Below are 21,714 nucleotides of genomic sequence, written 5' to 3' on the forward strand. Positions count from 1 at the left end.
AAATATTTAATTATTGTTTGATTATAAGGTCATATTTTCCATATAATACATTATGAAGTTTCTAGAAACAACAGCCAATGTAAATATTTTCACTGGTAATAATGCACTTGAGAAATTGTTATGATATCTGTAACCTTATGGATGTGTTCTATTTTTGTCAACATGTGCCAGAAATGCAAGCAGTTTTAAAACTGGGAACTTCATATATATCCGGCCCTATGCTCTCTCGGTCCTCGTCCAGCCTTCAGACGGAGAAGTGGGAAAGGAGCTTACAGTACAGCCACGGCTTGTTTTTCTGGATAAGCAGGTAACTGGTTCCTGGGTACGCATCTCTCTTAGAGCTGGGAGCATGTCTTATGGGGCACATGTCACACATTTACCAAGTGGCTGTCTGTCTGCTGCCCTGAGAACCTCTGTGTACTTTGTCGTCTGCCTTCTACCTCACAGCTGAGGTCTGGCTTCCTCTCGCTTCCTGTGAGTGCCCAAGATCTGATGAAAAGTAAAAATAAAATCCTGATACTTTCCCTCCCCAAGCAAATTCTTGAAGCGGGTCTTTCATATCTCCTGGAAATCTAGCCTTCCCAAAGAAATCATTCCATATGCTAATGAAGGAATGTCTGTTATCACATCTGCATTACAGTTTTATGTTATTTTAAATGATGCCTCTTATATGTGGTTAAGTAAATCATCAACAGAGGCGTCTGTGTGATTCTAATTTTAGTGTCTGTGTCCTCTGATTCTATCTTATTTCTTCCATATTTACTAAAGTCATGTGGGGAAGGAAGGGAAATAAAGTAGTGAAATAAGCTTTCTACTCTTAATTGTACATATATACCCCTGACATGATTGCATGGGGAAGAAGGTGGTGAGATTGAGGTCAACACTTGGAAATTTGTCCTTTTGGAAGTATAATCTGGCACTCAGACAGCTGAGCCCTGCTTCCTTTGCTCAATCATACCTTCCTTATTAATCTTCAATGGAAATACCACTGTCCTCTCCTGTAAGGTTGATTTTCTCTTCACCTCTTCACTGACCTGCCCCAAATACTCCTACAATAATCTCCATTATCTTCTCTTTTATTTTTTTTTTCAAAAATTTTATTTGAGAAAGAGAGAGAGTGTGTGCATGCACACTAACAGGAGTGGGTAGGGGAGGGGGGTGAGGAGCAGAGAGAGAAGCAGACTCCCTGGGAGCAGGGAGCCGCATATCAGGCTCAATCCCAAGATCCCAGGATTGTGACCCAAGGCAAAGACAGATGCCTAACCAACTGAGCCGCCCAGGTACCCCCCATACTCTTTTTTTGATAAGCTAATTTTGATATATTCTTAACATAAGAAAATATTCATCATTTTCCTTCCTCTACCTATCTCTACTGAATATGTTTCATAAAAAATTCTCTCAGGGTCCTTTACTGTTTGAGATAACTTCATAAAATTCTCCTCTCAATTCAACTCCCCCCACCCTTTTTTCTTATTTCCAGAATCAGAGAATAGAGTCCTTGGGTCCCCCATCAGAACCTTGGGCCATTTCTGTTTCCTTGGAAGGGACATCAGATCCAGTGCTGAAAGGTAGGTACCTGTGACATTCAGACACCTGTTAGTACTACATCTGAAAGAAAATGTTTGCAGCGATTTGAATCTTTAGCAAGGTCAGTAATACTCAATATCATGGGTAGTTTGGAAGAAATCTCCTTTATCCCCAGTCTACAATGCCATATCTGTAAAAAGGAAGATTAGACCGGCAGTAAATACTTAAAAGCCACCTCCTTTTCTCCCTTTGCATGATAAGGACCATTTTGTCATAATCGTATCCTTAATATGATATAAGAAAAAAAGCATGTCCCCAAGACAAGTGATTCTGGTACAGTGTCATGGACTGTCCCAGAGAGCAAGTCACAGATATGATATTATTCCTTTTATTTTTCTCTTAAGATATATTTATTTATTTAAAAGAGAGAGAGAGTACATGACATGGGGGGAGGGGCTGAGGGAGAAGGAGAGAGAGAATCCAAGCAGACTCCCTGTTGAGTGTAGAGCCCACTCAGGGCTTGATCTCATGACCCTGAGATCATGACCTGAGCCAAAAATCAAGAGTCGAATTATCAATCAACTGTGCCATCCAGGCACCCCTATGATGTGGTTTCTATAGGAAAATAGAAATACTCTGTGTTATGAAGGATAAATGCTATGACAAATGCAAAGCACCTGGCCCAGAGTAGGCTCTCAGAGTTTACGTCTCCCTCTCCATCTTTCTTTCTCCTCTATTGCCTTCCTAGTAAGTCCTAGGACCACTGCTAGCTTCATTTATTTTCCCTGCAGCTTGTTCATATAAAAAATAAAAAAAAAAAACATTCTATTCTTTGCTTCTATGAGTTTGACTATTTTAGATATGACATATAAGTGGAATCATGCAGTATTTGTCCTTCTGTGACTGGCTTATTTCACCTAGATTCACCTATGTTGTCACATGTTTCTGAATTTTCTTTGTTTAAGACTAATGGATAGTATGCTATTGTATGCATATATGGCATTTTTTAAATCCATTCATCTGTTGATGAACACTTAGATTGTTTCCATATCTTGGCCAGTATGAATAGCACTGCGATGAATATGGGAGATTTGGATACCTCTTTAAGATCTTGATTTCAATCCTTTTGGATAAATATCTAGAAGTGGGCTTGTTGGATCATATGGTAATTCTATTTCTATTTTTGTGAGGAACCTCCATGCTGTTTTCCATAATGGTTGCACTATTTTGCATTCCCATCAACAGTGTATAAGAGTTCTAGTGTCTCTACATCTTTACCAGCTTGCTTTCTTTTTCTTTCTTTCTTTCTTTCTTTCTTTCTTTCTTTCTTTCTTTCTTTCTTTCTTTCTTTCTTTCTTTCTTTCTTTCTTTCTTCTTTCTTTCTTTCTTTCTTTCTTTTCTTTCTTTTTCTTTTTTTTCCTTCTTTCTCTTTTTCTTTCAATAGCCATCCTAATAGATGTGAGATTGTATTTCATTGGAGTTTTAGTTTGCATTTCCCTGATGATTAGTGGTGTTAAGCATCTTGTCTAACTTTGCTTCACATGTCCATACTACCCAAAGCAATCTACAGATTCAGTGCAATCTCTATCAAAATCTCAATAGTGTTTCTTTACAGAAATAGAGAAAACAATTCTAAAATTTATATGGAACCATGAAAGATCTTGAATACCCAAAGAAATCTTGAAAAAGAAAAACAAAACTGAAAGCATCACACTTTGTAGTTTTAAAGTGTATTACAAAACTATAAAAATTAAAACAGTATGGTACTGGCCTAAAGATAAATGTATAGACCAATTGAGCAGAATAGAGAGCCTAGAAATAAATCCTCACATATACGGCCAACTGATATTTGACAATGGAGCCAAGAATACACAATGGGGAAAGGATAGACATTTCAACAGATAGTGTTGGGGAACTGGATATCCACATGGAAAAGAGTGAAATTGGAGCATTATTTTACATCATTTGGAGTATGTAACTCAAAATGGATTAAAATCTAAAACATAAGACCTGAAACTAAAAAAAAAAAAAAAAAAAAAAAAAAGACTTGAAACTAAAAAACCCCTAGAAAAAATAAATGAAATCTTGACATTGGTTTTAGGAATAATTTCATAGATCTGACATCAAGTGCACAGGCAACAGTTAGAACCAAAATTAGAGAGTGCATTAATAACTTTTAAAAAATGAGCTTATCAGCTTTCTTATGTACTTCATGAGTTGGTCAAGACATTTCTATTGGTTTAGGGTTGTCTGTAATTTTTTTTCCTCAAACTTGTAAATGAATCATCTACCAGTTCAAAATATCTATAAAATTGCTGGTTTCCAAGAATAAGCCACGACTTTACTGTTATTTCTTGCTCTATCCTGGCTATGAGCCTAAACTCTTTCAGATGGATTCTGTAAACTATATGAAACACTAAAATATATAGGAATAAATCCATTGTAGAAATAAATGCTAAATCTTACCTCTCCTGCTAGTTGAATTTATTTTTTGGCCTGAACTATTACTGTCATCTGGCATAAAACACCTGTCTCTCCTGTTGTCCTTCCATTCTTTGTGATTGTCTTGAAAAAAAAGAAAGATATAAAATTCTTATGATAAAGTTTCTAAGTTAATGAATTATCACTCAACATAGTTTTTAATGAATTAATCCCAGAAGTTTTTTATATCACTGCCTATTTAGCTTATACATTTTGTTTTCCTGCAAAGCTACCCCTCATCAACTCCAGAAAAACAGAATTAGTCCCTTCTGAAAATGTTCTTGAGGAGGCAACTGACATTTCATGATTAAATATTTCATAGCTTCAAAAACCCTGTCTCAGGTTTGTCTCATTCTCTTTCTTTCTTATTAGAGCTATAAATTTCTTTGCTATCTTTTTTCAAGTTGCCTTTCAACTATTTTGGCCTATAAATTCCCTATCCTATCTACTTATTTATTGAGAAACTAAATCTTTTCAGCCTGTGCACAAAAATTATTTCCCCAAACTTTCATAGTTTTGTTACTCTCCTGAGCATCCTGTCCACTCTTCATTTGTACAATTCAACTTTAAAGGCCCAGGTAATGCTGCTTATTCTGTGAGACTCACCTCACAGACTCCATATTTTCCATTCTTCCACTCATAACAATGTATATTTTACTCACTTTGGTGAAAGTAACACCCATAATGCTGACTCATATTTTTGCTATTCTTGGTCATATTTTTGCCAAAGCAGTTAAGCCTGAAACACCTTAGGTTTAAAATCCCAAGGAAAGAGGACAGCCCAAAATGATAAGGACATGCAAATTCACAGAAACAAGCCACATCATAAAGAAAGCAAGATAGTTAAGCAAAGCAATCCAGGATTGGCCAATATGAAAATTAAACATTCAAAATTGTATTATCAGGTAGTTTTAAACTGCCTGCTCTGATGATGTATTCTGTCCATTCTTCAATGCCACGTAGCTGTTGGTGTCATTTTGCTATGAGATTCAGAAGACATAACAGTAATTCAGAAGATATAACAATCCCTTCTAATCTTAAGACGACAGTGTCAAAATACCAATTTTCTGCTGTTTTTCCATGTTTCAGTAATGTGCACATCAACTGTCCTCACCTAGATACTGAAGCTCACCTACCCCTAATCCTCTATTTCACATTATACCCGTATTCCATGCTCATATAGATAAGAATCCATGCTCCAAACTTTATACACACTCCAGATCTGTCTTTGTCTTTTCAGGCTACTATAACAAAACACTGTAGACAGAGTGGCTTATAAACAACAACTAAAGGGGCACCTGGGTGGCTCCGTGGTTGATCATCTGCCTTTGCCTCAGGTCATGATCCTGGGATCCTGGGATCAAGTTCCATATCAGGCTCCCCACAGGGAGCCTGCTTCTTCCTCTGCCTATGTCTCTCTCTGTGTCTCTCATGAATAAATAAATAAAATCTTAAAACAACAACAAAAACAAAAATTTACCACTCACAGTCCTGGAGACTGAGAAGTCCAAGATCAAGGTACAGCAAATTTGATGTCTGGTGATGGCCAGCTTCCTGATTCACAGGTGGCCATCTTCTCACTGTGTACTCACATGGCCAAAGGAGTTTCTTTTTCTCTTCTCTCTTTCTTTCCTTCTTCTCTTTCTTTCTTTCTTTCTTTCTTTCTTTCTTTCTTTCTTTCTTTCTTTCTTTCTTCCTTCCTTCCTTCCTTCCTTCCTTCCTTCCTTCCTTCCTTCCTTCCTTCCTTCCTTTCTTCTTTCTTTCTTTCTTTCTTTCTTTCTTTCTTTCTTTCTTTCTTTCTTTCTTTCTTTCTTTCTTTTTCTTTCTTTTTCTTTCTTCTTCTTTCTTTTAGAAGAATACACTTAATCGACTGAGCCACCCAAGCACCCCTAGAGTTTCTTTTATAAGAGCACTAATCAGTCCACAAGGACCCCACCTCCAAATTCCAGCACACAGGAGATGAAGTTTCCACATTGGGATTTTGGAGGGACATGGACATTAAGTCCGTAGCAATACCTTATCCATACTCTATAACTTACCCATATCCAGTACCTCATTCATACTCCATGCCTTACCCCTACTTCACATCTTTAGTCATACTCTACACCTTGCCCATATTCCTTCTTAAAAAATGTGGTAAATATATACAACAAAAGCTTGCTGTCATAACTATTTTGACATGTACAGTTCAGTTACCTATACTCCTTAACCATGCTTCATACCTTTACCCATTTGTTATACCTTACTTAGACTCTATTCCTTACTCATACTCCACAACTCACCATTCTTCAAACATTACCCATACTCATCACCTTACCCATATTCTGTTTTTTTTTATCCATCCTCCATACCTCATTCTGTACCATACCTTACTCATCCTCCATGTTTACTTTGTCCCACTCCTGACACCCTGTCCCAATCATTCATTTTCTTTCAGTTATTCCAAAGATATCATTGACTAGCTTAGAATCATATTGTGGCCATGCAAAATGAATTAAACTGTTTGCTCTTTTATTCAATTAACAATGTCACACTCAGCCAGCTGACTCATCTGGATTAATCTTGGGGGATTCACTGAGGAAGTATGAGGAATGGGCTGAAGTTGTTTCTGTGCACACATTTGTGTATGTGTCATGAAGTAGAGAAACAATTTTATAGAGTTGTGTGTTTTTAGAATGCCCACATCACCAAAGCACCCTTTTTTATATGAGTGAAAGTATCTCTTGAAGCCATCATAAAATGCTTCTCTTAAACTTCAGAAAGAGTGGAACCAAAACAATTTGGGATGGATTACCTAGCTTATTCTAAGTATTTCCCAGTGAAAGACAAAATAACAACAAAACCATATTTGTAGGTCTAGTCTAGTCTTTCATCCTGTAATTTAACTTTATGTTCTTTTGTATCAGTAAATCCTCCTAAATAAAAAAGGAGGTTATAATCAGTTAACAAAAAAGGTGAATTTATATACTGGAAGATAATTATTTAAGAGTCCTATAGACCCTTTAATATTTAATTATAGATTATAATAGGAAAAAATACATTTTTGATATTAAAAAAATAAAGTCTCAACATTAATGATGTTATCAGTTTGCTAATATAGCTAGGGGTGAAAGGGATGACTGTAGGAGAGAATTAGGGCTGGAAAGTATTTTGGAAACCATAGGGCCCACAGAAACACAATCAGTAGCACTCTCTGTTAAGTCATGGAGTCAATTTCAGTCTTGCTTCAAGCCCAGCATCCCATCTCATCCCAAGTTCCCCCAGCCAGTACATTGCTTATACCAGCTTGATCAGGGAGCCTGTCGATGGCACTTGTATATTTTACAATTACCATTCCAGAGATATGATGAACCCTGGAGTAATGTACTGTACTTGGCAACAACTGCCTCAGCTTTTGGGCACATATGCTTCAAATCTGAGAATATCATAGATATATATGGGAATCTTTGTAGAGATCTCTGAGGCAAGCTGGTATTTAACACAAAAGCAAACCCATTTGGAGCTAAAACACTTTCCATTAGGCAGTTTGGCGGCTGTTCTACGAGGCAAACTCACTGTGCTCGACGGACACATTTCGATTAAATGCTGCTTTGTATTCCTCCAAAGATGGGAACAATAAGGACGTTTGTCAAAGGAAAAACTGCAGCAAACGATTTCATGTTGAACATCTGTACTCTGCAGTTCATTGTTTGCAAGAGTTTATTGACCATAATTTTGATGCATATAGGTTTTAAAGAGTATAAACTGCATTTATCTTGGGCGCCTATCATTTATTTGAGTCTTGGCTTATTTATTTCCATTTTTCTGGGCATTTTATTTATTTCGGGATGCTGAAGAGATGAAGGAAAAGATGTTTTTGAAAAAGGAGTTTTTGTTAGCTCTGCAAAATTGATGAGGAAAGACAATGTTGCCACAAAAAGGATTAAGCAATTGAATTGAAAAATGTAACACTAAGCATATTATATCTTTATGATACCTTTCAGCCTTAAAGATCTCAAAACAATTTATAAACTTTAAGATCACTCTCCTAACTCATTGTCCATCATATCAATCATAGTGACATTTCCAGAGTGAACTGTAGCAGCTGTTAATTAGCAAAGTAATTTAAGGATGGTGGAGTTAGAAAACTAATTAATGGCATTGAGAATGGGATCCTGAGTTAAGTTGCCTTCTTCCACTTTAAAAATGGATGGCCTATTGTTAGAAGACGTAAACTTTCTTTTTTTTTTGCATTTTATTCAAGGAAACCACAGTGCAAGCAACCCAAGTTGCTAAATCAGGGTAGCGTTTCTCAGTCATGATTTGATGCATTGCTGTGGTCCTGCTCTATTGGCCTAACTCTGCCACTACATAAACTACAGATCCCTTGAATAGAAGAGAGTCAGAACCTAGAAAGTGACCACCTATAAGATAACAGACTTTCTTTCTTGACAGACATTTAATAATAAAATAATCAACATATAGTAGTGGTTAGGAATGCAAACTTTCAAATCAGGCGGATGTGGAGTTATAATCTGAACACCGAGTAATTTCACCTTCCATAAACTTATCTATCTCCTGTTGTGTAGTTTATTTAAAATGATGTATATAAAGCACATTATCTGGCCTAGCAAACTTTCGATTACTGTTGTTATTATTATTCTCTCTTGGATTATTTGGTTCCAAGATTTATCTAAGAAAAGCCTGATGGATTTCATAATCTCTTTCATTAAATCTTTTTATTTTCCATTATTGTCCAATTGCCTCTTTACAGAGAAGACTTGAAGAAACTGCTCTTGAGTAGGTAACTAACGCTTTGTGTTTCTGTGTTTGTTTGTAGGGTGTACTCAGGCAGAAAGTCAAGATGGTTATGTGAGCTTCTCCAACCTGGCAGTTTTGATCTCTGGGTCAAATTGGCACTTTATTTTTACTGTCACTTCCCCTCCAGGTAATATCAGCAGAGTATGTTTCTACTATCTGTTTCTTTTTAAAAAAACAAAAAATAGCCCCTTCTCTTTCACGATGGGAAGAGCTCCTATCATGAATAAGAAGTCGTCACAGCTTAGAGAAAAAATTCACTTGGTTATATCATTAAGGTTTGAAAAGCAAGAACACATGTAGAAATTAAGCTCCAGAAGAATTCTGGTAAGCAAGGATCCAAATGTACATTTTCTTCTAGTTGTTAAAATTTACTTTGAATGCTTTTCTTAAATTATTATTTAATATTTCTCTGACATGTGGTGGCATTTGGTTAGATATTAATTAGAACATTTCAACTAATAAGAAGAGTCATGGGATATTGAGTTTATATTACGATTTCTGCCCTCCTCAACCACTGCCTCCTCCCAACTCCATAAATGGCAATCATATCCATTCAAAATCCTGGTACTTTAGAAGTAGAGATATATAAGGTGTGTATAAATTGTCTATATGCTCCAGTTCTTCTTGACAAAACCTTGAAGTCTTCCCCCTTCTTGACAATTTTTGCTTTATTAGAAGGCAATACTACTCAATAAGTTTGAAGTAGATAACATGTTAATTAAACTTCAAATGAGCCCATGCAAAATACTCCTCTCTCATTTCCACAAAGAATAGAGCCAAGTCTTCTCCTGCAAGAATGTAAGAATGGAGGTTTTTGTTTTGTTTTGCATTTTTGAGGGTTTTTTTTGAGAGTATAGTTTTTGACATACTCTTTTTAAAATATTGGGCTCTAATAGAGACACAGAGTAATCCACTGGGGTGGAGGAGGGGGAAAGGAGATTTAACTCTTCCATTTATTATTGTGATTTACCAGAAAAAAAAAATTCCTTAGCTAAGAGAGTATGAAAAGAATTCTAAAAATGCTAACCCCACATTTGAACTAAAAAAGTACAATTGATATTTGTAATCAGTTATTGATTTGGGGCAGAAAATTAGTCTGATGTGAAAGCCATGCAACTGTGGAAAGCCATTAATACACAGGTGTGATAATGCAAAGTTTTATGAAATACATTTGAATAATCATTACTGGATTTAAACCAGTTAGTTAATGGAAATGGCCAGAAGAATCCCATATTTTGATGTGAGATATCCAAAGCCCAACAACAAATGTTTAAGTAAGTCCACATATTAGTTATCCCTCATGAAACTTAAATTCAAACGGTCATAGTGTACTTCTCAAAAAGTGAAAAATATGGCTCTTGTGAAAATATATAATGAGTATTTGTCAACAAATTTTTTACCTCACAAGTGAGGGTACCAGGAAGATGGCAAATCTGGTTTAAAGAATATTTGAGATTATCTCAGTAAAAAAGTAAGCATAAGACAAAGAGCATTTGAGAGATATGGATCACATAGCCAAGCTGAAATAAGTTTGCCACATTGCATACAGGACAATAAAGCTGTAACCTTTGAGATGACATGTCTATTGATACCATTTGCACCTTTACTGGAGCAAAATCATTTGCAGTTTACTAATTTACAAATTAACAAGACTGGGCATAATTAATATTAAAAAATATGTTTCAGGGAATTTGATAAACTTAAAGTCTCCGGTATGACATTGATCAGATCAGTAATCACTTTTATCCCTTAATTCCAAATCTTGGGCAATTTTTCTGCTCTTACTGCTACATAGCTTCAGGATTACCTTCTGAGGTCAAATATATTATTATCAATTTTAATTTTGCAAGGCAAATAGCCTTTAAGTACCTATGAAAGTGTCCTTATGTTAAGTATAGATCCATGGAGATCCATGTTCAGTGTTCTTGACCACGGGATTTCCAAGTATATATTTTGAATGGCAATCCATGCAGAGCTGGATATTTTGACCCAGATTTGCCGGATTTTTTAAAGGACCTTTGTCCTTTAATTTCTTCATTGGTAAACTAAGACTAATTACTTTATCATATTTATTGTAAGGAATAAGTTATAAAGCCAGATATAAAACGTGGTGTAGACAAAAACTTCTCAATAACATGATTTTGTGCCAGCCGTAGTGTTCATGTTTACTACACTACTACTTTATTTTAGGTTTCACTATAACTTATAGAAGAGGCTAACTGAAGAATTATCTTGAGAAGTTTTCCTTTTAGGAAACCTAGGTGGCTCAGTTGCTTGAGCACCTGCCTTTGGCTCAGGTCATGATCCTAGGATCCTGGGATTGAGTCCCACATCAGGTTCCCCAGAGAAAGCCTGCTTCTCCCTCTGCCTGTGTCTCTGCCTCTCTCTCTCCATGTCTCCCATGAATAAATAAATAAAATATTAAAAAAAGAAAGTATTTCTTTAGCATTTTTCCTTAAATTAATCTTCATAATTCTCAAAACCACATCTATGAGGTGAGGCTCTGTCAGAATGAGATCTACAAGCTTTGCGAAGTGGCAGTATCATAGCCAATGAGGTTTATCTGAGGCGCGATTATTACTAATAGAATGATATTTACAGTCTAAATTAGAGGAGAATAGATGGAAGACAGAAAGTCATATGTCTTAGAAGAACAAATCCTTACTCCTATTTTAGAAATAATAAAATTTGAGAAACTGAACAACTAAAGGTCTGGCCAAATGTGTATGGGACCCTCACAAGTCTTTCTAATATGTTGACTAATCCAGCTCACTTATTCAGTATAGACCGTCCTGAGGCACCACCAAGCGAGAAGGCCTTCTGTGTATTTATTCTACTGGCTTCCCAGCTAGCCAATTTCTCTTCGTTAGCATTCCCATGATCTGGCTGTGGTTTCTCTGATCATTCCTTGGAGCCATGGGAGCTTGTAGGGGATTCTCAGGGGCTGTTGGGCTGAAAAGAGTCTGAGGGAGCCAGGGCTGCTCCTGGCCACCAAATCCAGAGAAACCCTTGTTGTCATTGCCATTGTCATGCCTGGAATACTCTTTCTCCTGAAATTCACATGACTCCGTCATCATTTCACTCAGATTTCTTCCCAAAAGTTCCCTCCAAAGAGAGGCCCTTTCTGCATCACTCAGGCTGTACCACCACTCTTCCCAACCCTGCTCCATCTCCAGTCACTCTCTGCCAGCCTCACTTTGGTCTTCATGGCTCTTACTGCTACATAGCATCAAGGTTATTGGGGTATTTGCTTGTTTGTCTACTGCCTATGTGCTCTGCTCCCCCCCCCATTAGAACCTAAATCCCAAAAGGAACAGGAATTCTGCTGAGTTCAGCGCTATCTCTTCAGAGTGTAGAAAAATCTGGCACAACATAGGCACAATTTGTTTATAAGTAAGGATATTGAGATTATGTCAAAGATTACATTTTTGTAATGTTCTTCTGCCAGAAATATTTGAAAGCTGGTGGTCTATACCCTTAGATTCATATACATCTAAAGTGGATTCACTGACTTTAGCCCATCTGCCATTATATGTGTTTGAAACTCTTCCACAGCCTGATCTTCTATATCTCACTTGGTTCATGCCACTTCCCAGCTCAGAAGTTTTCCTTCTTGACACCTCATTGCCTTCAGAATATGGTCAAGGATCTTTTGCTGACATTTACTGTGCATCAAAATTTATCTCCAATGCTTTCCAGCATTAATTCTGAGTATTTTTCAGCATTAATTTCCTAAACCATTGCTCCTTTCTCCTTTCTGTCTTTATTTGCCTAGGCTTCAAAGCCCTACTTAAATATTCTCTCTTTTGGGTTGTTTTCCCTGACCATATTGATGAGAAATACCCTTTCAGAAAAATTGATTTGCAATATTCTTTTGGCATGTGTCACATTCTGATTTGTATTATAAATGTTTGTACATATATCTCATTTTATCTAGTAGCTTCTAAATATCTTCAGAATGAGAACAATAACTTATCCAGTTAGCAAAGTAAACAATCACTGAGCAATCATTTGAAAATGGATAAAAGCATGAGGCATTTTGTTTTACTTCTGCAAAGCCCTAGTAAAATCCACCCCCTCATCTCTAGGCTAGATTTATCTTATTCAGATGCTCATAAAAAGCAACTAATTAATAACAAATAAGCCAAGTATGTCTCAAGTATAAGATGTACACACAGGAGAACCATTTCTAGCTAATTTTGTTATGGTAGCTTTGGGACCAAGTCAGCCAGGAGTCAACAGACTGAAAACCTGACTGTGACTTTCAATCAAATTATCAGATTCAGCCCAAGGAAAGCACAGAAAAGAAAAACACAATGTCTCCCTGAGAAGAGAAAATAAAAATTCTTTTTTTGCCTGCATTATGCAGATGAAAGCAGAGGTTTGGTGTGGGTTGGTTTGTTTTGAAACAAATCATAGGCTATAACTAACTCATGTTCATAGGCAAACTTTTTTTTTCTTTAACTTTTCATTTTGTATTAAGTATAATTGACATATGATAAGCTATACATATTGAAAATATACAGTTTCATAAATTTTGATGAATATATACTTCCATGAAACATCTCCACAATTAAGAAAATGAACATACCTATCACCCTCAAGATTATACGCAAATTTAAAATTTTAAATTTAAAAATAATATACGTTAAATTAATTTTATATGTTTTTATGGATTCAAATACATTAATAGATTCATGTAATTACCACTACAATCAAGATATAGAACATTTCCCAGAAAAACTCCTTTATTCTGTTCCTCTGTCCTCACATCCTCCCCTGCCGCTATGATTAATGCCTGACAATCACTTACCTGTTCTTTATCAGTATAATTTTGTCTATTCTACAATGTCATATAAATGGAATCATAAAGTATATACCCTTTAGAGATGGACGTCTCCCACTTAACATAATGCCTTAGAAGTTCATCCCAGTTGTCACTTTCTTACTAATAGTTTCTTCTTTTTTCTTTCTTCTATTTCTTTTCTCTTCTTTTTTTTTCTTTTTTCTCTCTTCTTCTTTTCTTTTTTATTTTCCTTCCTGCCTTCCTATGTTCCTACCTTCTTTCCTTCCTTCTCTTTCTTTTTCCTGCCTGCCTTCATTCCTTCCTCCTTCATTCCCTCCCTTCCTTTTTTGGTTCCTTCTTCTTTTTCTTCCCCCTTGTTTTTGGCTGAGTAGTATTCCATTGTCTGGATAAACCATAGTTGGTTTATTCATTCCTGTGTTGAAGAACATGTGGGTTGTTTACTGGTTTGAGTGGTTACAAATAGAGGTGCTATAAATATTTGTGTACCAATTTTGTGCACATAAACATGCTTTTATTTTTATTTTTTTAGATTTTGTATGCTTTATTTATTTTTAAGATTTTATTTATTTATAAATAAAGCACAAGCAGGAAGAGCAGCAGAGGGAGAGGGAGAAGCAGGCTCCCTGCTCAGCAGGGACTCAATCCCAGGACCTGAGCTGACTCAATCATGACCTGAGCCGACTGAGCCACTTAGGTGCCCCAGATTTTGTATGCTTTAGTTCAAAAATAATAATGGAATGAGAATGAAATTCTTCAGACTATTAAAGAATTTGAGACAAATTCTTAGAAAGATCCCATCTCTAAAGGAACTTGTCCACTTTGCTCCACCATCATGACCAGAATGGCTTTATCTATTTGCCACTACTCTACTCCTAGTTTTTCAGGTAACAAAATTCTCATGAACATTAGCAAATTCTCCTGGCTCTATGGTAGGAGTCTCTGTTCCCCTGTTTTGATGTGTTACATGCCATTTTTTAAATAGGATACATACGTTAGAGCAAGTAGTTTCACACATTCTGGAGCTGAGAGCATTTCTGTTCTAATTAGTGGAACATGAGAGTGAAATTGAAATTTTGCATTGGTGGAAAAGGTAAGTCTGAGAATAAAAGGAGAGAATTGGAAGAGTGCCCCATGAATAATGGACAGAATTGGAAAGAACAATTGCATGTTATTGTTGGAATTGGATTCTTGTAGTTCTTCAGAAATACAAATTTTGGATTTATTTTTGGTTCATTTAATCGCTTAATTCAATAAATATTTGTTGAACCTACTAAGCGGAAGATATTGTTGTAAACATATCTCTTCCAACATATTTTTATTATATCAGCATCTTTTATCTTATTAATATGTTATTATTGTTTTTTTTAATAGGGGCCAATTTTACAGCTCGATCAAGGTCATTCACTGTCTTACCTGCGGCTCCATCAGAGAAGTCAAGCATCATCTTGGCTGTTTCCCTATGCTCAGTGGCCTCATGGCTGGCTCTATGCTGTCTGGTGTGCTGTTGGTTTAGGAAAAGCAAAAGCAGAAGTATGTAGATTTTGTTTTTAGAATGAAAATATTGGTGGGGAAATGTCATCATGTATAATATAGTAACATTTCTTTTTCTTCCCCCAAAGAGAAATTTTTATGAAAGTGCAACATATTAAACCACATGGAACCAAATTATTCAATGCATACAGTAGAGTCAAAGATTACCTAGCCTTAAATAATAATAGCAATAATAGTGAAAGCTCATATTGATTGAATATTCACTATGGACTAGGTAGTAAGTACTTTATATGCATGGATTTATTTAGTGTTCACAAAAACTCTATGAAGTAGGTATTAAATATTATGTCTGTGTTATGCAGGTGGAGCATGATATACAGTAAGGTCAAGTAACTTGCCCAATGTCGCATAATCAGGAAAAACTAGACAGTTTGGCTCCAGATCCCACTATGTTCCACTGCTTGGATAATCCTCCAAAAAGTATGTTTAAGAATCAAGGGGAAGGGAATCAAAAGAAGGAAGAGAATGCTTGGTGGGTTTTTTTCCCTCTAGGAGCATGAAAACTATATTCTTGGACATTCTCCCAGAAGCAAATAATTTCTTTTAGGCTGGAGACATAGAGAACACTGATGGAAAGGAGTTCTGGAAAAGAAGCTTATTTTTTTTTAAGATTTTATTTATTTATTTATGATAGAGAGAGAGAGAGAGAGACAGGGACACAGGCAGAGGGAGAAGCAGGCTCCACACAGGGAGCCTGATGCGGGACAGGATCACGCCCTGGGCCAAAGGCAGGCGCTAAACAGCTGAGCCACCCAGGGATCCCCTAAAAGAAGCTTCTTTTTATCTTTCTACATAGAAAGCAGAAGTGAGGGAGATAGGGAGGCAGACCAGGTAGTGGAAAATCACTTACTCCACCCAAATAAATGGGGGGCTGAAACACTTGTGATATTAGGAGATGCTAGGAAACCAAAGTGATAAGCAAGCATGAGTACAAATGAGGTGAAGCAAAGAGAAAGTCAAAATAAAGAAAAGAAAGAGGGAGAAGCATGGTACCAGAAATAGAAGATTCACCAAGCTTGGGTTTCTGAGAGATGCTGAGGAAGGGAAGCTCCAGGAGATCCATTCTTTATTTTGAACAAAGTATCAGCATGATATCCCCCTTCTCTCCCTGTCTTGATGGGGCTGGGAAAACTGTCTTTCTCAAGAAGAATGGGATTTCATTCTGGGTTGTCACCTGTCATTTGTTGAATGCAGGTTTTGGTCTTTGCTTTTAAATCTAAATGTGGTGTGTGTGTGTGTGTGTGTGTGTGTGTGTGCACGCACATGCATGTGTTGCTTTCTGGTTTGAAAGCAAAGATCTTTCATAAGTTTTAATTTCATGTGACTCTGTGAAATACCCTATTTATTTCTTGTCCTCCATTTTACAGGTATGTGTATCAGCAATGGAGGGACTTCCCACCTAGCTCTGCTCACCCCATCTCTTCACTTTTGTTCCCTAGTTACAGAGGAAGCTTCTTCCTGCAGTTACTAACATATCATTACTTCACTATCCTCTTTTTTTGCTCTTTCAACTTTTCAGTATCTGTGGACACATTTCTCTGTATTAAATTCACATACTTTCCTGACTGGATGCAGACTCCTAATTTTCTTTACAAAAATGTAAAGAGATCAGGAAGCACTTTATGAAAAAATGGTAGAGTAATCAGTTCTGTATGAGTAATTTGTATTTTCTTCTTTATATCTTTCTGTGTTTTTCAATTTTCTATAATTAGCATTCATTACTTTAGAATAAAAAGTATCATTCCCCATCTTCCTCATGAAACAGAGTTCTCTGATTCAGCTGTACGGTCTATGTCAGCAGTATACAAAATTTTGATCTGGGGACCTTATTCCACTTTCAGTAATTATTAAAAACCCAAAAAGAATTTTTGTCAATGTGTGTTCATAGATTAGTATTTCCAAATAAGAAGTTAAAAGAGCAAATGTAAAATTTATTCACCTTAAAATAACAATAATACATGCATGTTAACATAATTAACATTATTACATTTAAAAATTATGTTTTCAAATATATATAATGAAAAGAATGCCATTTTTATAAAACTCTTTAATGTCTGCCTTAAGAATTGACATTTTTTTAACATTTTTAAAGAATTTATTCATCTTGTACTTTCAAGCATGCCATTCACCTCATCTCTCATACAAGGAGTATGTGCTCATGTGTTTGACAATTTGGGAATATTAAAACAAATTGAGAGGCCCCTGAGTGGCTCAGTGCTTGAGCATCTGCCTTTGGCTCAGGTCCTGATCCCAAGGTCCTGGGATGGAGTCCCGCTTCGGGCTCCCCTGCATGGAGCCTTCTTCTCCTTCTGCTGGTGTCTCTGCCTCTCTCTGTGTCTCATGAATCAAAAAATAAGCTGGATTCACTTAGCAGCTTCTGCATTACATTTGCTGCAACGTATTGTTTTTTGGCTGAAGTATATGAGGAAAATTCAGCAGCACACAGATACGTAATAGAAGGGGAAGAGTATTTTAATAGACTTCACAGTTAATTGTGGGTAATCTTCTTTGATACTGCACCCAAACTGGCCAAGAGATAGTTACTGAAAGGTACATCTTGATGTACTTTTTGTACTTGGTTACAGGAAAAACTACTAATCTGTCATGTTCTTTGAGTGGAGATTTATCTATGTGTGATTTTGAAACATTATGCTTTAGCCATTTGGAAAATATTGTATCACTGAGTTATAAAAATCTTCCAAATACTGACATACTTCACAGTATAATTTTTTAAAAACTGCATTTGTTAAACTTTAATAATTAGATATCTGCAAAACGTAAGCTGTCCAAAATTCTAAATTTGCCATGAGAGCTTGAATTTTATCACTGGCAGCAAATATTGTCAGTTGTTTCATAGAAGTTACAGGCTGGTCATTCACTTTAAAAAATCTACCAAATATCCAAGTTTGAATAACCAGAATCTGTCTTTTGTTCTTCCAATTTCTTTCAACGTAAAAATGGTGTTCGGTGAAAAAATCAACTATTTTATTATTTCTATTTTTTTAAAGATTGTATTTATTTATGTAAGAGAGTGAGTGAGGGAGAGAGAGTAGGAGGGGGCGTGGCCAGAGGGGCACAAGGAGAAGCAGACTTCCCACTGAGCTGGGAGCCTGATATGGGGCTCATTTGGGAACTCCAGGATCATGACCTGAGTTGAAGGCAGATGCTTAACCTACTGAGCTACCCAGGCACCCCTAAAATCAGCTATTTTAGCTAAACTCAGTCACTAAAGTGCTTTTCCATGAGAAAAATTATCATATGCCATGGCCTGGCATCATTTGAAATTACATTACAATTTTTATTGTCTGCCCTCCAAAGTAGAATAAAAGCTCTGTGAGAGAAAGACTGAGTCTTTCTTACTCATTGTCTTTCCATTGCCTAGAACAGTTCCTGGCATGAGAAATGTATATATATTTTTTATTATGATATTTAATAAATAAATGAATAGAATATAAAACATCCCTTTGGTCAAAAGTAGGAGTCTTTAATCAAATCACACAACTGCATGAGCTCTATGGATTGTTCCAATGTCAATGTCTTGGTCTTGATATCATACTACAGTTATATAGTTTGTTACCAGTGGAGGAGGCTGGATGGGGGTGCATGACTTCTCCCTATATATTTCTTTGCAACTTCTTGTGAATCTATCATTAATTCAAAATAAAAAGAGTTAAAAAGAGCATTGTAACAATCCATACCACCTCAATCCAGTGAAAGCATAATATGAACTGTGAGGCACATGATGTAATTTTCTAGTATCTTCTTAACCTAATATATCAAAATTTATTTCAACATGGAATAAATTAAAAATACTAGATATTTTACAGTTTTTCAAAATCAAGGGTATATTTTATACTTATAGCACATCTTAATTTGAACTAGTCACATTTCAAGTGTTCAGTAGCCATATATGATGGCTGTTGTGTAGTTCAGTATGACACCTCAAAGTTGCCGGTAAGTATATGAGATTGTATTTCATTATTCCTTAAGCTCTGAATACATTACATGCATTTTAGTGTGTGTATATCACAGTCATTTTGTTGAGACATAGAAGAGAAACGCCTTAACACTTAGGACCTGTTTATGAATAAAAATGTCTTATTCTAAAAAACAAGAAACATTCACATTTTTTTCTCATTAATTTAGAAATAAAAAGTGAAGATATTTCTGAATTCAAGACTAATGATCAAAAGAGTCATATTCACATGTCATCCAAACACCCAAGATCACAAGAGACTAAAAAGGAAGACACCATGATGGGAGAAGGTAAGCTTGGACAGTAGGAATGATTCCCACAAGAGACACCTATCATGGATGAGCTGTGGCCTCCTTCTCCCCATGGCTGTCAGTTTCTGAATCAGTTTACTTGTTAGTGGCTTCTTTAGTCTTTGTTACTTCTTCTCAAGGAAATTATACCCCAGCCTAAGAGTATACAAGTCCCGCTGATTCACTCAGCTATTAACCAATTATTCAAGCTGACGTTCATATTTTTTTCTTAGGAGATGATAATTGGTTTAACAGTTGAATTTGCTACATAGAAAAAGGAAAACTAAAGTATAGGCATATCATCTTTCCCTTAGCTATTGCAAAGCTGCCAATCTGGCAACATTATTGAATTTGGGAAATAAGACAGTGGAGTTGCCAAATACCAACTATGCAAATTAGATTGAATATGGAACCCTTAAGAAATGAGTCAGGTTTGTTAAGCTCTGCTTTGTTCTTTAGTCATACTTTTAGCAAAATGCATTATTTGCTTACATTGTACATTATGCCAGTTGATTTTACTTGTTATGTTTTTTAATTGCCATTAGAATTGGTGACAAGCAAAGAAAAGGTAAGCGTTTACTTCAGACCACTGCTTTGCCCTTGTCCTTCTAAGACATAGAAAATAGGAAGATAATAGAAGACAAGATGGATTTGCAGAATATGGATATGGTGTATGAAAAATATTCATATAATTTCCATGGATCTGAAACACTTTGTAGGCTTTACTCTAAAGAAAATAATATTTTTATTTATTCTAAGCAATAGTGAATATTCATGATATTTTCTGCTTGAGAAAGGAGTATGATTCCAATGGTTCTAGTACCATGTTTAACAAAAAAGTAGCAATTCAATGTTGTTCTGCCTCTAACTAGTTCAATGAACTTTGGGGTGTGTGTGCGTGTGTGTGTGTGTGTGTGTGTAAAATATCAGTTTGTTCTCCTGTTTGTATTTTTTCACATGGAAAAAATGAAGTTAATTTTTTAGAAATGTCCCAACAAATTAGCCAGCCATACTCCAGGCTAGACCTATACCAGAAGATGGTAGGAGGTTTAGAGTGAGTGGGTATGAGAAGAATGAAGAGAGAGAAAGAGACAAGAATTCTTTCTGGATTCCATCTAAGACCATTTTAATTTGGTTTCTAGAAACCTCTTGTCCATATTATTGCAATCAAATTCAGGACAAGTGTTCAAAAATGCTCATGTGAAATCAGCACTGCAAAGAACAGCATATTCAGCTGCATTCTTAAGCAAACAGCAAGAGTGATGCTAATCTCTCCCTAATCTAATATGGCTATCTACATGAATCTCAGTTGCTCTACTTAAATTAACTACATTAAGCAGTCCACAATGCCTGGGTGTTTTATTAAGGAACATTTTTTATATGGTGACTTATTAATAAATTATCAGGAATGAGATAAGGGGCAGGGTTCCTGTGGAAAAGTTTAGATTGAAGAGATGGGAGTATCAAAGGCCATTTTATTGGGACATCCAGGTTAAAAATAGAAAGATATGTTATCCAAATCCTCCCCTAGGGATCATAGCAGATTTGTTTCCTTATTTTCTACCCTTTGTCCAAATCTAAAGAGCATCCGTTCCAAGGCAAGTAATGATGCATCTCCTACTTTTCTTCAGGAATTATTACCAGCTATGAAACAATTAATTACTGCTAGCTTTGAATAAGTTTGGTTTTGTTTCAATATTTCCATGGCACTTAAGCTTCCCTTTTTCCTCTTTTTCTAAACTCTTGGCCTTTGCTGATCAAAAGATTGGCTCTGTCTCTCATGAGCACATTGCATTCACTAAGTACTATCCTGGCACTAAAATTATTTAGCTGGTGGAACTGAGTGTTTCCACTGCCCAGTAGATTCAGACTGTAAACTCATCATGTTATGGCTTTTATTAAAAATTGCATGGATGCAGTAGGGATGGTGGAGAGTTACAATGGAGAAAGAAAAGAGTGGTGCATATATTCTTCATATTTTACTGTCACCAGCCATACATATAGAATCATCTGAACCAGACTTTAATATTCATAATTGTGCTCATCACTCTGCCAATCAGATCTAATGAATTCCCAGCATTAGCCGGAAAGCAGAATGTGACAGTTAACAGCATGAAAATCAGGAGTCAGATAGAGCAAGTTTAATTCTAACTATCCTATGGCTTGCTTCCTGATCTCAAGGAAGCCAACCATCCTCTCTGTGTCCATCAGCTCCTTCACTGGTAAAGTGGCCATAATAATACTGCCCACACTTATAGTTGTGCAGATTAAGTGAGTTAAGA

At 36.1% G+C, this 21,714-nt stretch overlaps 1 protein-coding gene and 1 pseudogene across 2 annotated transcripts in view; both read left to right on the top strand.

Annotated features, from left to right (window-relative positions):
* The window catches only part of PKHD1 (PKHD1 ciliary IPT domain containing fibrocystin/polyductin), a 471,902-nt gene that overhangs the window by 434,825 nt on the left and 15,363 nt on the right, over positions 1-21,714 (top strand). For both annotated transcript variants that reach the window (XM_072832682.1, XM_072832683.1), the window contains exons 63-67: positions 172-307; positions 1,481-1,568; positions 8,828-8,935; positions 14,987-15,145; positions 19,313-19,432. In XM_072832682.1, coding sequence (XP_072688783.1) covers positions 172-307; positions 1,481-1,568; positions 8,828-8,935; positions 14,987-15,145; positions 19,313-19,432 — 611 coding nt within the window. The remainder of the gene's footprint in view (positions 1-171; positions 308-1,480; positions 1,569-8,827; positions 8,936-14,986; positions 15,146-19,312; positions 19,433-21,714) is intronic.
* Positions 11,332-11,452, top strand: LOC140637464 (U4 spliceosomal RNA; annotated as a pseudogene).

Source organism: Canis lupus, chromosome 7, assembly GCF_048164855.1.
Source record: "Canis lupus baileyi chromosome 7, mCanLup2.hap1, whole genome shotgun sequence".
Classification (NCBI taxonomy): Eukaryota; Metazoa; Chordata; class Mammalia; order Carnivora; family Canidae; genus Canis; species Canis lupus.